Source organism: Diadema antillarum, unplaced genomic scaffold (genome assembly GCF_040938485.1).
Source record: "Diadema antillarum isolate AM-2024a unplaced genomic scaffold, OU_Dant_1.0 seq00000386_RagTag, whole genome shotgun sequence".
In the NCBI taxonomy this organism is placed as follows: Eukaryota; Metazoa; Echinodermata; class Echinoidea; order Diadematoida; family Diadematidae; genus Diadema; species Diadema antillarum.
This window is the reverse complement of record NW_027271384.1, coordinates 385,886-403,357: the sequence shown is the minus strand read 5'-3', so window position 1 is coordinate 403,357 and position 17,472 is coordinate 385,886. Positions and strand designations below refer to the sequence as shown.

The window sequence follows — 17,472 nt, the reverse complement described above, 5'->3', positions numbered from 1 at the left end:
AACATCTTTCCAGGAATTCCAGTGCATTAAAAAATCTTACAACTTATTCTCAGAACTATCATTATTCCTATTCATTTATTCAATACTTGTGTTTTCATTTATTCATCCACCCATTCATTAATCTTACCATTCATCTATCATTCCATCATTCCATCCCTCCATCAATCTAACAACCTTATCCTATTAAGAAAGTAGTGTGCAAGAGTGAGACATTTCACCTCCTCTGAAGACGAAGTCTCATCATTGTTGACCGGTTGACTCTTCCTTGCCCTGGGGCTGGTGCTCCCCGGTGACCGCCTGGCAAGCCGACTGCGAGTTGTTCTCGACGCATCCTCCAGGTCCTCTACGAGCGCAAAAAGGTCGCTGAACCTGCAATGGCCACATCATCATTATAGGGGGCGTCGAAGACTTTTTTTAAAAGTGTACAATGCCTTGAGTATTATTTGTGTACATTTGTAAAATTTAGTTCTGAACCATTTGTGAGATATGGAGAAAAGAGTGAAATTTCAACACTTTCAGTCAACCTTTGACCATATAGCCTGAACTTCCCTCTAAAGAATATTCATTGGGTGGTACAAGTATACACTAAGTGTTAAGAAAATACCTTCAGGCATTGCATAAATATGGGAGAAATAGTGAAATTTTGAGCATTTGACCTAGACCTTTGACCTTTGACCTTGAACATGTACATCAACAAAATGGATAGGCACAACTTTGCCCACTCATACATATACAAGCCAAGTTTTGTTATGATACCTCAAATGTTTTTTTTTTTTTTTTTTTACGCTGTTCACAAAATTGATTATGGAAAGATGGAAGGATGGACAACCCGAAAACATTATACCTCCGGTGTCACTTCATGGCGGAGGCAAAAAAATTGAAAATCGCCTGTCAACTCTGCTTTTGGGATTAACAAACTGATCTGCCACGAACAACTGTGAATAAAAACTCAGCATATGGTTTGAATTTCAGGAATAAAGCAATGTTTATTACTTTGGAATCTGTCCTACCCACTCACAATTCTACACACTTGCACAAGCTGGATGGGGCATTAATAAATCCACAACCTTGTAATACTTTATACGACAGAAATGGAATGAAAATCTTGGAACTTGCTTTGTTTTTTGGCTCTCTGTGCACACGTTCTGGAACTGATGAAGACCATGTAATAACGACTCTTGGCGGAAAACTGTGGATGAATGGCAATATGATATAAAACAAGAGAAGAATGAGATTGAAAGAAGAAAAGCTCTTTAGAATCTTTCATGAGAAACTGAAATTGATGTCTTTGCTGCATGCATAATGTTTGGATATACATGCAAACATCCAAACAAATAGTATGTCATGAAAACTTCAAAAAGAATGAATATGTCTGCAGCCTTCTCATCCTAACAGAATGTATTGTGGTGAAATTCTCACAATAACAGTGATTTACATGACAGAAATTCAAAATGGATTATTGAACTAACACCTTGTTCACCACTGGAATACAGTATATATATGTAGATCAATTCTCTTTTCTTTATTATACCTCACTGGAAACAAAAACAAAGTTAAAATGCCTTCTATGTACATAGGCATTCAATCAACCAAATTTTTAAATCAGCAAAGTGTGGTGGTAACGAACAAGAGAACTGGGGGTCTCGCGCTCACCCGGGTATCGCAAGTTCACCTTCCACGCAGTCACAATTCTAAATTACCCATAGCACTACTGCAGCTTATCGCTTACAATTTGAGAAAGGAAGATTTTCAAAGATGCTTCAATTTGGCGGTTCTGACTGCCCCAGGTGGGGCATGGTGCCCAATTAAACAAATTAAGATCCTATCCCCCTTGGGATGCTACCTGCAGGTTGGTGAAAATCAGTCTTGGGGTTTTCAAGAAGAAGATGAAATTGTACAATTCAGTCCCCCATTAGGACCCCACCCACTCCCTCCCCTGGGTCCCAAGGGGGGCACCCCTGATTCTGCCATGAACAAACTTGTAACTACAGTCATCACTGTACTAAATCATAGTATTAACTTAGCTCTATCACTGCCAATTCTAGAAAAGAAGATTTTTAAAGATTCCTTAAATTTGGGGGGTTTGGGCCCCTTGGGGCCCCCAGGTGGGGCATGGTGCCCATTTGAAGAAATTGAGATCCTATTCCCCTAGGAATGCTACCTGCTAGTAAAGTTTGGTGAAAATCCATTATGGGGTTTTCAAGAAGAAGATGAAAATGCACAACTTAGGCTCTCATTAGGACCCCTCCCCATCCCCCTCCCACGGGTCTCAAGGGTGGCAACCCCATGATCTGCCATGAACAAACTTGAAACTAAAGTCATCAATGTACTAAATCACAGTATTAACTTAGCTCTATCACTTCCGGTTCTAGAGTAGAAGACTTTTTAAGATGCCCCTGGGCTCCCAAGGTGGGGCATGTTGCCCATTTGAGAAAAAAAAAATGAGATCCTATCCTCCTAGGGATGCTACCTGCCAAGTTTGGTGAAAATCGGTCATGGGGTTTTCAAGAAGAACATGAAAATGTAAAAAGCTTACACACGCTGGACAAAGAGCGATCGCAATAGCTCACTTGAGCCTTTGGCTCAGGTGAGCTAATAGAGATTAACAGGTGTTTACAGTTAAGGTCACAACTTACAGAGTGTTTGCCTGCTGGCCGAAGTATGCCTGAGTCCGTCAAGGTGTCCTAAGATCTGTGCAGGCGTAGGATAGTTCTGCTTTGCTGTTTGTCTACACAAGATCAACAAACAAGCAATCAAACAAACAAGCATAAGCATAAACGTGGGATAAACATCAGTATATCTGTCATGGACTGGTATTTAATATTCAAAGTGTCAATAACAGAACACCTGGTAGGCAGCAGTGAAAGCTTACACCATCATACATCATGGTGACAAACATTACTGACTTTGCATTGGTCAAGGACTTTGGTGCTCGTGGATGGTGCTTAGTTTATATTCATATAAATGGATTCAACAATATAGGGTTAAAGGGGAAGGCTAGTAACTGATCAGTGGGAATCAGTGGAAATGCTGGGAGATGATTGTTCCAATCCTTATGGGATTCATTCAAGAGTTCATTGTATATCTATTGTTGTGTGAAAATGATTTGCTTCAGAACGGTCTCATATTCAAGTAATGTGCAGATTAATGCTCCGTCACTGACCAGGGACGCTAACCTGGAAGCATTAAACTGCACATTACTTGAATATGAGACCATTCTGAAGCAAATCATTTTCACACAACAATAGATATACAATGAACTCTTGAATGAATCCCATAAGGATTGGAACAATCATCTCCCAGCATTTCCACTGATTCCCACTGATCAGTTACTAGCCTTCCCCTTTAATAACTACGAGTAATACCTTCATGTTGGATTGCAAATGGTATGACAGCATTAACATGCAAAGAAAATGCAAAAAAGAAAGGATTCCATGTGAATAACTTCAACAGGATCAGCACTCCACCACTGTTGCAAAGGACAGGCCTGCACGTACGCACCTTTGGCGTATCCTCTTGGCAGCATTCGCCGCCCGCACCATTATGCCCTTAATGGCGTCTGCCAGATGCTGCTCATCCTGCGACGCCCAGTGGCTCAAGATGGACGCCGTCAGCCTGTCTCCGGACTCCACCTTCCTACTCAACAGCGGTTTCAGAAATTCTTGCGAAGCCCTGGGGAGAAAGGCACATACAATCTTCATAACACATCTCTTCATCATGTCCAAGAAATGCACTTCATGGAAACTTTATGTCCAGATCACTTTCAAAAGACAAGCTTCAAGGGAATACCACAAATAGATATATACTGATATGAGTACAATCATAACTATGATGGTGCTTCTACCTCTGGCATTAACAAATGATAGTGATCATCACCATCGTTATCACCAACAACAAAATTATTACTATCATTCTTATATCTCTAATCAAAATCAACATTATGAGTAGTAGTAGAAGTAGCAACATTGTTATTATTGTCGTTACGGGGAAATGGGTTTTTCATGGAAAACGTATTGGGTGCTTCATGACTTACATTGAATATCCGCATAAGGTAATGAAAAACGGTATGACTGCATCTTTTTTTGTATATTTCAAGAATGGCTAACATCATACTCTCTGCAAGACTTTTTCAGCCCATTTCAATATTCAATCGACCTGTTCATACCGTGCGTATATTTCTTGGCAATGCAATAGACTCACAGTGCAAACGTTAACCATATACATCAGTTTACTGTGCTGGACAGACCTACAAAATATGCCTTACCTCTCAAGTTTTAGCATCAGAAGCATGTTGGCCAAGGCTTCGGGATGTTCTGCGACATGAAAGCACGAGACAACACTCATTATTAAAACATAAAACAGAAAGGGTAAGGAGAACCAATTGGGCAAGAATGCCTTCCTCTTGACGATGCCCAATCATGATGGTAACATTAGTCAAACAGAATGGTAGAAGATTCATTTACTATGTTACATTCGAGAAAGGCATGGAATTTCAAAGATTTTTTTTCCCCACATGATTTTGATAAAATAACATTAATCAAAATCACACATTCAAATCAGCTGTGATGATGTTATCACATCAAAAGCGTCCTTAGTTAGAAAGGGCTGCCAACATTTTCCCCATCAAATTTTCAGGAAGATATCAAAAGGGCAATCAGAAGATACTTGTGTAATACATATATTTCAATGGGAATAATACTCTGTGAATTAGATTCTTGCTCTTATACAGACGTAAATAGATATCTAAGTTTTCACAAAGCTTCCTGATATATATAATATATCTTTTTACCTACCAGCATTTAAATGAAATCCTAAAAATCCAATTATATATCTGCCATCTTAAAGGGACTGTACAGTACTGGTTGAGGTAGGGATTCATGTTTTTTAAACATTCCTAAGTGAGATAATGAAAAGCGTCTTATGAAATATGAAAGAGCATGTAATTTTAAGAAGGATTCAACGTTTATTTGATGAAAATTGGTTTTCAAATGGCTGAGATATCAAAAAAAAGTGCTAATAATAAAAGGCGACATGCCCCAACTTTATTAGGATCTCTTTGTTTCACCTTGTTTTTGTATATCTCAGCCATTTCAAAACCGATTTTCATCGAATAAACTTTTGATACCCCTTAGAACTGCATGCTCTTTGACATCTCATAGAGTGGTTTCTGAATATCTCGCAAAATGTTAAAAGCTAAATCTACACCTCGACCAGAACTGTACACACCCTTTAATACTGTACAGTTGCATTTATTTTGTATTGAGAAACTAACTTCCCATTCATCTTCAAAGAAACCTCTCTTATGAAAGTGTCAGCATTCCTCTGTGTCTGATTTTTGCTCAAACTTCAATAATTCTTTTGCTGTTTGGATTGCATGAGAAACAACAACAACAACACCACCCATGAGACGGTAACCATACAGCTTATCTACTGACAGTCATCACATCCTGCCCTGAAGCTCACCTTTGTATTTGAGTTTGGGTATGAGTGGTACCAGATGTTCTACCTCGATGTCATCGTGGGCGAGGAGCAGCTGCCAAACACAGAACTGCTCAAACGTCTCCCATTCTAACGTCGATTCTGTTGAAATACAAGACAATGGGTTTGTCAAATTACAACAGTATGCATTATATTCCACATATTAAGAATCTTGCAATAAGATTGGTCCAGAGCTGATCACGTGATGAAGCGTAGTTTTGCCCATCACATCACCTGAGAAGAAAAGTTTGTTACACTCTATGTTGATAGTCCCTTTTGTTTCGCTGATCTCCACACAGTCCACACAATCCTAACGCAAGATGAGTACGCGCGAAATAAAAGTGCGTTGCACTGTGGACTATCATGTGACCTAGGTCACTTGATAGTACACAGTGCAACGCACTTTCACTTCGGTGCGGTGTGGTGCGCGCAGCAAATTCATTGTTTTGTCATCTACGCGCACACGTAGCCTAAGCCCTAAGGATACCTAAAGACAGCTAAAACGGTTTCAGATGTGGAATAAAGTGGAAATTTCTATGACCCTAAATGTGGAATATAAAGCAAATAATCAACTTTTAGTTTCAGGCAATGAGACAAACTATCACTTCCTTGGCGATCTGAATGTGTACGCTATCTTTCCTCAGCTGCGCTTCGGAAAGATAGCTACATCCAGATCGCCTTGGAAGTGATAGTTTGTCCCATCACCTTCACCAACGTTGATTATTTGCTTACTATTCTTACCAGTGAGCTTTAGCCCACGCAACTCATCAAAATTTCCATGAAATACATTTCCCAAAACAATACAGTTTCTGAAATTCTTCCGAGACTTCTTCTCGATTTAATATCAAAACCTCAAAATCAACATGTGCAGCAAATTCCTTTTTGATATCATTCAAGACCAGACAAGTTGTTTACTCCATGAGATTTGGCAATAGATCAATGGATCAACTGACTGGTGAATTGAACCAATCACACACTGACTCCATTAAACTCTTTCAGACTTGTTTGGCGTGGGTCTATAAAGAACAAAACGTTTCTTTCTGTATATTTGCCTTTTAGTAATGAAAATTCAATGGTATACTACAGATCTCTTTAATTCCTTTCAATGTGTCCAACTTTGGTGATGCAAAATGCAACTAAGATAATGTGCATGACAAAAACTCAATAAGCCCTATCAGGAAAATATCAAACATATGTCACTTTGCACTAAAACTGCAGAAATATGACCTCTTCTTCTGTTGATTTTTCCCCTCTATTTCCATTTATGCAATTTTAAAGAAATACAGTGAAGGAGGAAAAAAAGCCCAAACAACAACGAGATAGAAGAAGAAACCGTACTACAATGATGATGAAAAACAGAAAGAGGAATCACTGCAGTGACTCACACTCACCTAAAAAGTTTGCCACTTTATCCTTGTTGAAGACAATAAGGCTGCCTTGCATTATATCACAGATGAGGCCTTGTAACTGTGGACAGGGAGATCACCAGATTAAAGATGAAATGTCAGAGAGCTCACCTATCAACCTTTACCTATTTTTTTTCCTGATATGCCCCAGAAAACATACAGCTTCATCTAATTAATCCAGTGTTTTTTTTTGTTTTTTGTTTTTTTTTCCTGACAGGCCCTGCCTAGAAAATGTTGGACTGCAAAAATGACAGCATTGACATGCAAAGAAAATGCAAAAAAGAAAGGATTCCATGTGAATAACTTCAACAGGATCAGCACTCCACCACTGCTGCAAAGGACAGGCCTGCACGTACGCATCTTTGGCGTATCCTCTTGGCGGCATTCACCACCCGCACCATTATGCCCTTAATGGCGTCTGCCAGATGCTGCTCTTCCTGCGATGCCCAGTGGCTCAAGATGGACGCCGTCAGCCTGACTCGTACAGCCTGTACCTTTTTTTTTTCCTAACATGCCCTAGAAAACATACAGCTTCATCTAATTAATCCAGTGCTGTTTTTTGTTTTTTGTTTTTTGTTTTTTCCTGACAGGCCCTGCCTGGAAAATGTTGGATTGCCTGAAAAACATGCAGCTTCATCATTCTAATTCAGTGCTGGTCTTTTCTGACAGGCCCTAAAAAACATAAGCTTCATCTATCTAATTTAGTGCTGGGTGGGGGTAGAGAGAAAAATTAGAGTAACTGCTTGACGAGCTTCTAATTAGCATTCAATCTGTGTGCTGCCCACCCACTCTTTCCCAGTCTATATAGTCCAAGTTCGATAAGAAAAAAAAAATATATATATATATTAGAATCTGTGATCCATTTCCCACTTCATACTAAATTCCTGTCTTTTTTCTTCCTTTTTTTGTTTTTAAATATCAGCTTTTGTGCACAGCCTTGAGATGAGACTAGAAATTTATTTTGTTTGGTAGCTTCTCTTTAGTTTTCTTGTGCTTATGTAGATAAACATTTTAGTTTGAACTATTTGCTACATATTCATTTTTTTTTTTTTGGGGGGGGGGGCACACTAGATCTTCAAAGTCAGGAAGTCATTTATAGCCAAGTTTCCTCTTTCAAATCATAAAACATGTATCTCACATCTTTGATGTGTTTACATTTCAGTACAATGCAAATGATGATCAAGCAAGATCAAATATTTTGATTACCTCAATGTCCTTTTGATCTATACCTTCAAACTCTGGTGCCTGTACCATGTACAAACAGCATCTGAATTATCTACAATTTTTTGTTCTGTTTGGCATTTTAGTTTGGAAACGTATAGCATTCCAGTTTGGGTTTGTGTTGTGGTATTCAACTAGTATCAGTGCTGAAGACTTTAACTCACCTGTGATGAATCTATGCAAGATACAATGATGTGGAGGAGTTCTATGCATCCCATAGCTCTATCGGCAAACTGTAATTAAAACAAAAAAAGCAGGAGAAAAAAGATAAAAAACAATAACTTAGCATCAAAACTGTACCACAGAGCTTTGCTGCATACAAGTGTATATCACCTAACCGCTAACACCTGGAGGGTTTCTTGGCATTTCTTGCAAATTTCAAGTCAAACTGTATTCATGCTAGGTCATGGTTCTTAGAACTTTCTTGGATTCTTAAGAGTTTGGCAAACTAGAAATGAACTCAAGGGAAAAATGTTAAATTTCTCACCAAGATGTTATGATTTGATACTAGATGCTACATCATTCTCTTTTCTTTTCTTATTTAGTTACATTACTTAAAGGGGATGGCTAGTAACTGATCAGTGGGAATGCAGGGGGATGATTGTTCCAATCCTTGTGGGATTCATTTAAGAGTACATTATATAACTATTGTTGTGTGAAAATTATTTGCTTCAGAATGGTCTCATATTCAAGTAATGTGCAGTTTAATGTTTCCAGGTTAGCATGCTTGTACAGTGACGGGGCATTAAACTGCACATTACTTGAATATGAGACCGTTCTGAAGCAAATAATTTTCACACAACAACAGACATATAATGTACTCTTTAATGAATGCCACAAGAATTGGAACAATCACCCCCCAGCATTCCCACTGATTCCCACTGATCAGTTACTAGCCATCCCCTTTAACATAATGGAAGAAGCCAAATTTCTATATGGAACAGACATTACGACTTCAGGTTTGCTGTAGATATATCTCAGTTGTGAACCGAGTACAAAAAGTAAGGGTGTAACAACACAGAAGAGGAATTGTTACCTGTGTATAGACGGGAGGCACCAGGTAGCAGAGAAGATTGACATCATTTTCTTGACATTCCTGCATAAGGAAACAGTGTGCGCTGGTATCATTACTCACCACTCTTCAGCTTTGCTTTCCTTTATCTATTTCACTCAACCCATCAATTTCTTGTTTCATCATTGGACTTGTAATGTAAGTTTCTTAGATTCTGATATAAGACTACAACAAAAGACAAACATGTCACACATTTACCAGCTGAGCACAAAATATTTGAAACAAGAGTAGAGCTTTGTTTTACGTTATCAAACACCAGAACAGCAGTGAGGTCACTTTGGCCACAGAGGCTCTTGGAATGATTTCTACAGAGATATTTACCAGGAACTGATTTATTCATCTCTGTACCATGCATGTGAAATGTGTGACTGTCAATAAAAACCAGTTTCCTACTACTAGACCACAAACACACAACATGGCTAAATACATCTGCTTTAACTGAATGCATATTCCCCAATTAAAGAAATATAATTAGAACAGCATAGGGTAGTTCTGTTTAAGTCATCAACTAACATAGAGAAGGTAGACAATTAAAACTTTCTGTGATACACCTTATTCTGATATGAATTTCACTGACGAAACATACAATTGTAACTCCCATTACCAAAGAATCGGAGCAATAAAATAAAAAGTTGAGAATAATGCATCCTAACTTGTCCTGCTGGAGTTGGGAGCAGTAGGTAACCCTAAATATAATGACAGGCATTGTCAAATAGACCTTAACTTCTGCCAAAGTGGGGGAAAAGAATGAACTCCTATGCCTATATAATTGCTTATAGTTTTCAACTGCTTTTGACAGTATATCATGGTTCCTGAGATGGGATTAAAGATGAGATATTTCTTGGTACTGATGTTTCCACACAGGGACATTCACGTAAGGTAACATTAATACCAAGAAGATAATGACATCATACCGTGAAATCCTTCACTAGACACGCTGCCAAGTCCCGGGACTCTGTATTCTTACACAGCTCTTCGTACACATGGAGTTTGCTCTCCCCATCTTTACTACTGCAGAGGTCAAAAGTCAACATAAGAAATGGGAAATTCACACATAACGACTTATCACAAGGGTCACTTAAAATACAACAAATATATTTCTGTGCATGAGCCTGCAATAATCAAAAGGGTTTTTTTTTTTCTTTGAAAAAAAAAAATCCCCAACAATCAAACACTAAACAATTTCAAATTAATTAATCTGGCAGTATAATCAAAATGCTGCAGGCCCTTGCAGCATGATGATGCTGATATAATGGGAGTCCAATGTAATTCCAAACATAGGCAATTCTAGCTGCATGAGCAAGGAGAGAGCATGGGGGGGGGGGGGGGGAAGGGGGTGGTACCCACCTGGCATGGAGGAAGAAGAGGAGGAGGTAGCCGAGCTTGGGGTGCTTCTCATACATGCTGCAGAAGAGAATCAGTAGCTGGATTGGACAGCTGTTGTCTTCGGTGTCCTGGCTGAGGTTTCTGGGAGGTGTAAGGGTGATAGGGAAACAGAAGAGGAATGTCTTTAAATGCTGCAATACTCTAGGATTTCAAAGCACAAGGACTGGATGACTTGTGGACAAGTCATCTGAAACTCTTTTCTTCCAACATTTCCTTCTACATCAGTTTCTGTCTTTGAGTTTCATGCCACAAGCCAAATAAAATTTTATCCTTCCACAGCGGTCAAGGTCTGTTTTCACCTTTGACTTCATTTCAACATTTTGAACAAGCATTGTGAGCATCAAGGCCTGGCCAATGGGCAGTAAGTTTCTAATGCTAAAACATCTTGTAAAGTCACAAAACCTCCAACTGCAATGATATTTCACATCTATGGGATTTTTTAGATGAAGATGTTTTCATAAAAAAAGACTGCTCTAATATCCTAAATGTTCTACATCATGCTTGCACTCACAGTGTATTACATTGACAATCTTTTACAAAGGTTTATCGTTAAACATGGTGAATGTACTGTTTCAATGGCTTCTTCTGTGAACAAGTGAATCATTCTTACCTGAACATAACAAAGAGTGGCTTTCCAAGAGCATCTTCCATTGTTCTGTGGGGGAAAAGAATTGTAAAAACTCAACTTATGGCAGAAACTTTGATTTTACCCTTGAAATGAAAAAAAAAAAACCCTGAAGGGTGAACACATAGGTTGTCAAGAATTAAAAGATTCAAATGTTTTCAGAGTTGAAAGGCTAAAGTTCTCAATGATTACTAATTTCATTAGGTGAGAATGACTGGGTTGATCAAATAAAAAATCTCTGAGAATGAAGGTTAACACTGAGGGCTATGGGAAATTAATGGCTTAATGTACAGGCTCTTATAATGAAAGGGTTTACCTAAGTGCTCTATATATAGAAGGTCTAACCAAACCTCTTGGAAATTGAGGGGGACATAGAAAGGCTCTTATCAATGAAATATAGACTTAATAAATGGCTCTTATAGACTAAAGGGTCAATAACTTAAACCAGGAACTCTATATCTTAAAGGGCTCTGACTTTTAAAGGTTGATAAGGAGGCTCTAAAAGTGAGAGCCTTTTTATGCCACTCACTCATCATTGATCTCCTCAGGGAGGATGTTCCCCACAAACTGCTGGTTGTACAGATTGCAGAGGAAGTGCGCCAGCGGGGTGGCAGTGTCTCCATCAAAATCACTCTGTGAGGGAATAATGCAAAAGGAAAGCATGAAACAAAATCAGAATGCATATTTGCCAACACCAGTAATTAAACCACTGTGCCTGCTACATGTAGGTCTGTGAAACCTCATCCTCAGACCACACTTTACCGACTTTTGACAGTACTACCACAAGGCCAGATGCCATCACACCTCAACCTGTGTATGTGATTCTGTGTCTCCATCACATCCAATGCTGTATTCAACTCAGGAACGTTAAGCAAAAGATGCGGCAATATATATGAATGCTTCATTCTTGTATGGGGTTGATCATTCCATACAATAATGGAAGACGTCACTGAATTACAGATATCATTGACAGTGAGCTCGCCAGCACAAATGAATCGTACCGAGCAGAAACTGCAGCTAAAGAAAGTATGTAAAGGGGATGTTGTACACCACACATCAACGGACGGAAATGACATCACAACACTGCAACATTAAAGAATCTTTGACCAGTCTACTCCAGGTGGTTTACAGAAAATAAAGTGTGGTTTGAGCATACGAATCTACATCTACAGAAGAGGCTGCGAAAACTGATGGAACTTAAGATGGGATCGTTTCCAAATAAATATCGACTCACACGGCCGTGAATATGTAGCTCAAGCTAGAGACGAGCTGACCGAACGAACTCAAGAGGATAATCGTTCCATGCGAATTGATAGTAGTAAAATGGACGAAACACAGGATAACAAGCACCATGTTGTGTCTTTCAAGAAATACATCTCCAAGCTGAACCCTGATTGTGACGCATTCTTTTAAACCCCTAAATCGGTCGCACCATCTACAGGACCATGGAACAAAAAGTTCCCAGTGGGGGTTTACATACTTAGGCACTCTGATGGTGCAGATTTCAAAAACTGCAAACTTGTCAAGAGTGTACACAAATTACTGCCTCAGGGCTATAGGCATTACGTTACTACAAAAAACTGGTTTTGCATCAAGGGAGTTCTGTAGGGTCTCTTGGTCATAGGAACGAAAGAAGCCTTGCTTCATACGTCGGTCAGGTTAGTGACAACGAGAAATAAGGCATCTCCAATGCTTTGTCGTGAGTTCTAGAAAAAGAACCAGACCAGAAATGCTCTACAAATGAAAAGCAATTGACCTCAAGAAGGTCAACAGTGCCAGCAACTGTGGGCAAAGCCCCAACATGCCCAATGATACTGGATAGTGGTGAAACTGAAGACGCTGCAAAAGTTGCTCCAAGCCTCAAATTGAAGAAGAGGTGAACTTTGAGCTAACTTACTCTTTGACTAGTTCCCAAGAAATTGAGGAAATGCATCATGCTCAATCTCAAGTCTCGTGTCAAGAGACAAATGAGGACTGTGCACATGCAACAAGAGATGAAAACATTAACACCATAGCTTGCAACTCTGCCGCTAATGTAAATACTGATAAATCTACTCTGACCAGAACGTTGACAAACTCAAAGTATGCGGCTTTCACAAAGCCCAATTGTGCTAAACAATTGCAATGTGACCGTTACTATTAGACAAATAAACTTTTTGAAGGGCTAAACAACTTGTAACTATGTTAGTGCAAAGGGTTTTACAAATTTAGAACTTTGATTCTGCCTTTGCATTGGACGTGGAGTTTGCTTTCATTTTCTTACAGTGGACATGTGTCTCAGAATTATCACCCTTACAATTTACCAATAAGTCAAATTCTGCTTCTTACAGTTTATGCCATGTAGGGCCAACAGATGATTATAGATGATAATGATTATATTGGATGGCTTTGTTTCATGGGATACCACGGAATATTGCATTTATCTTCAGTTCATGCAATATCGGCCCTAACTTGTGCGATATTCCACTGGTACCCCATTCACTGCCATCCAATATAACATAGATATTGAATAATGCTTCTTACCATTTCCAGCAGGTAGCTGCAAAGTTCTTGCATTGTTTCACACTGCGTCTCCACATCATCATCCCTATGGAGACAAATGTAGACGCAGATGGGACACAAATTTGTTACAGACATGTACATCCTTTGACAAAAATTTGACTATTGATGTTGGGAGTACCAATGAATATCAAGTATCACCTTCATCTCCCATATGTTTAAAAAGAAGTGGTTATTGAATCCAGTACCTTTAGTATATAATACTTAAAATGACCAGGGTCTACCTCTTACTGTGGTTCACAGTTGAGCATCACTTAGCAGTGACATGAAAGAAATGAAATTTGCCATAGAACGACGTGCAGCAACATGAGTAAGCTTTACGATGACATATTTTGATGGTTTGTACGTCCCTCCTAGAAACTGCATAATGATGCAATATGAGAGTAGTACTACGTTCTTAAACATCTACAGAACTCTTGCTCTGGAATTCACGGCAAAGACAAGCAATGATAGGAATACAAAGAAGTGAACTGAATTGAATAGAACTGAACTGGAAAGGTATTTCATTGAGCAATATCCATCGCAGTCCGCAGGCTGAATTGTAGACATTGTACACAAAGGACCATGAATACACTGAAAAAATATGCACAAGATAGCAACAAAAAAAAAATACATAGAACAACAAATCACACATAAAAGTTTATTCATCTTAACTAGGAAGGGGTAGTCACAAGATAACATCTGCCTAACCCACCTTTGTTCCAAAAGACTTGCACAAAACTTCTTGATGTCACCTTCCATCTCGTCCAGGAGCTGGTCAAAGTTCACCTCTTCCTCCTGCTTGATGGGTCTGAAGAGCATGTCCACAGGATTCGGTCGACCTAAAGCCAAAGGAGTGGAGGTCGGAGAGGTACAGCCCATTTCAAAGGACATTTTCTCTTCCCAAACTTAGAATACTAAATAAGCGCTTTGATTTGTTGGTTGACACAAGTTTGGCAGGGCGCAATTGCTTCTTTATATGCCTTCTAAAAATGCTGTCACCTAAAAATGTTGCAAAACAGAGCTAGAATATTTCACTTCAGACACAACTAGGACGAACTCACTGAGTTTACTCGTCTTCACATTTCTATATAATCTTTTCAGGTGTTGTCATCAAGGCCATGAAACAACCCAAGGCCGTCGGCTCCAATAAGCGAAAAATTTATGCCACAAAAATACTGTGTTTTATAGTAATGAGATCCTATTGAATTAGGGTATGACTAATTTCAACAAGTCCAGTAAAAACTGAAGAATCAAAACATAGTGCTGCTGTGATGATCTCCCTTCTTCCCTTATTGTGGTAATATGGATTGTTTTATACCACTGTTCTATGGTTCATTCAAATTTTGCAAAGTTATCTGCAACTCTGCATCAGTTATTTTAAAGCTAGTATTGTGATCATTGAAATTTACACAAAACAGGTGCACCACCTAAAGTTTGTGCCACCATCAAACAATTGTTTACAAAAGCAAAAAATGTCTATGTACAATAGGCCTGGAATGCATAATTTACATAAAACAGGTGCGCAGGACACAGGTGTTTGTGGCATACCTTATTGTTTACAATCACTGCGCAAATTCCATAGGGTACAAAAGAAAACAATGTTAGTCTTTTGTTATAGCTTTAGTTGAAACAGGTGCAAGCATGGTTAGCAACAATAGAGGCGAGGTTGTTTGGAACCAGTTTCCATAGCGATGAATGGCTATGACATAAAATCAATATAATTCATAAAACAGGTGAAAAGAACCTCATCAAGTTTTGCCAGAATTTCTCCAAACACTCCTGCCTCATTTAAGAGTTGCTTTTTTTCCTTAACAGATATGTTCCTTCTTGATATTTTGTTTTGTAAGAAAACAGTAAAATCAGAGAAGTACATGTGTGAAACTTTAGACTGATTTTCACTTTTCTTAAATACTTGGGCACAGCCAGAACTTATCCACTGACGAGGAAATGCAAATATGTATCACTCTTATTATAAACCAAGAACAAATCTAAAGATGTGAAACTTGATGATTTGTGTGTGTGTGTATGTGTGTGTACAAACTGAATGAAGAGCTGCTCAAGACCTCGAGAGCTGCCACTTTGTTCAACTCCCTAAACTCTAACAATACATCTTTATGTGTGTCTAAATTTTTCCCAAAATATTTCACTAAAATGATGATGATGATGATGATGATGATAACAATGATGATGATGATGATGATGATGATGATAACAATGATGATGATGATGATGATTACGATGATGATGATGATGAATGATGATGAAGATGATGATGATGAAGTCATACCTCTGTCCTCATCTTCCTCGTCACTGAAAGCAGCATCCTCACTACTGTGCCTCCGGTGGCCGTGGCCAAAATGGCCCGAGGAATTGTTGTTGGTCGTGGGAATTGGCTCTGGGGCTGCGTCAGGCACCGGACTCTCTGGTTTGGCTATGTGAAATTATGTAAAGGGGCAGTAAAAAGTAACACTGTTACAGTGAAAGTAACAATGAGAGTTCACTCACAACAACTTATGTGTCGATGAATGACATATGCCAACCATATGGGACACATTAATGCCAAGAAAAAGTTAAACATAATCCAGTTGTATTCCTCTGCAGTTAAGGGACATAAAAGGTGTGTCAGAAAGTTCCAGGACTGGTGTCATAAAAAATTTATTTCAAACCCAAACTTCAAACTAAGAGGTTTCACCTTCAAAGTAATCTATGTGGGGTATGTAATTGTGATCTTAGCTCTCTGCAGCCGTCAGATTTTTTTTCCACATAATCTAATATACCAGGTACACATTTTCTCTTTCAGGTCATTACGCAATAAGCACAGAGCAACAAACAAACTTGAAGTTTCTGGTCCGGTTGAGGAAAACTCCGTCAGAAGTGCTGAGACTGCTACATCAAGTGTACAGAGATGAGACAATGTCACGCATACTTGTTTTTGAGCAATGCAAGAAGTTTAAAGGCACTCAATCGTGGCGAGTGGTTTGTGCGGCACGGAGACGAACGCAACACGCTGTCTCCCCCATTCTGTATCAAATGTAGTGACCCAGAATGAGAATAGCGCTGGCTCAATGGGTCAGCGAACAACACGCTAACCTACAAGAGCTCTATGCTACAAATCTCCTAACCCAAAATGGCTGTCCGAGCGAGCCGCGAGAGCTTCCGAATGGACGCACACTCTCAGTGCGCATGCGCATGAAGAGAGGCCAAAAGAGCCACGCGTCTTCTGGCCTCTCTCAGAGACTCCAATCCAAAGTACCTTCTGATTTGGAGATTCTCCCGCCTGAAACCCCTACCAAACGGGAGACTCAAAGTTGATGTGTGCGAAGCGCGAAATTCCCAGGGATCTAGATGCTCTCTGGTGCTATCTAAGGCTTATTTTTTTCAACATACGACAGAAATATGTAAAAAAATCCTTTCCAACGGGAGACAAAGAGCGAGGGCGGGAGAAATTAAATCTCAAACGGGAAGAGCGGGAGATTTTGCAAAAATGGGTTTTCGGCGGGAGATCTCCCGTCGAAAACGGGAGAGTTGGAGTCTCTGCTCTCTCCTCCAATCACTGCAGCTTACAGTGACAATGTTTGTGTATGATGCGTACACACACACGCACACACACACACGTGTCTCAGTGGCAGCATTGTCCCACACGTTTTTGGATGTAGCACCGAGTCTGGCATTGCGCAATTGCATGCACAAACTTCGGTCATTCGGAGTTTACGTACCGTAAGGGATGGCGATCGGCTGCCTTT

General features: G+C 39.4%; 1 protein-coding gene across 1 annotated transcript in view; it reads right to left on the bottom strand.

The window, feature by feature from the left end:
* LOC139731870 (integrator complex subunit 3-like) overlaps positions 1-17,472 on the bottom strand; it is a 38,933-nt gene that overhangs the window by 1,655 nt on the left and 19,806 nt on the right. Inside the window, exons 16-31 of the mRNA XM_071642745.1 lie at positions 16,017-16,160; positions 14,442-14,568; positions 13,712-13,775; positions 11,718-11,821; positions 11,174-11,218; positions 10,525-10,644; positions 10,092-10,188; positions 9,142-9,201; positions 8,270-8,338; positions 6,870-6,945; positions 5,464-5,580; positions 4,265-4,313; positions 3,502-3,672; positions 2,637-2,728; positions 1,117-1,189; positions 219-369 (exon numbers count right to left, since the gene is read on the bottom strand). Of these exons, the coding sequence (XP_071498846.1) occupies positions 219-369; positions 1,117-1,189; positions 2,637-2,728; positions 3,502-3,672; positions 4,265-4,313; positions 5,464-5,580; positions 6,870-6,945; positions 8,270-8,338; positions 9,142-9,201; positions 10,092-10,188; positions 10,525-10,644; positions 11,174-11,218; positions 11,718-11,821; positions 13,712-13,775; positions 14,442-14,568; positions 16,017-16,160 (1,559 nt within the window). The remainder of the gene's footprint in view (positions 1-218; positions 370-1,116; positions 1,190-2,636; positions 2,729-3,501; positions 3,673-4,264; positions 4,314-5,463; positions 5,581-6,869; positions 6,946-8,269; positions 8,339-9,141; positions 9,202-10,091; positions 10,189-10,524; positions 10,645-11,173; positions 11,219-11,717; positions 11,822-13,711; positions 13,776-14,441; positions 14,569-16,016; positions 16,161-17,472) is intronic.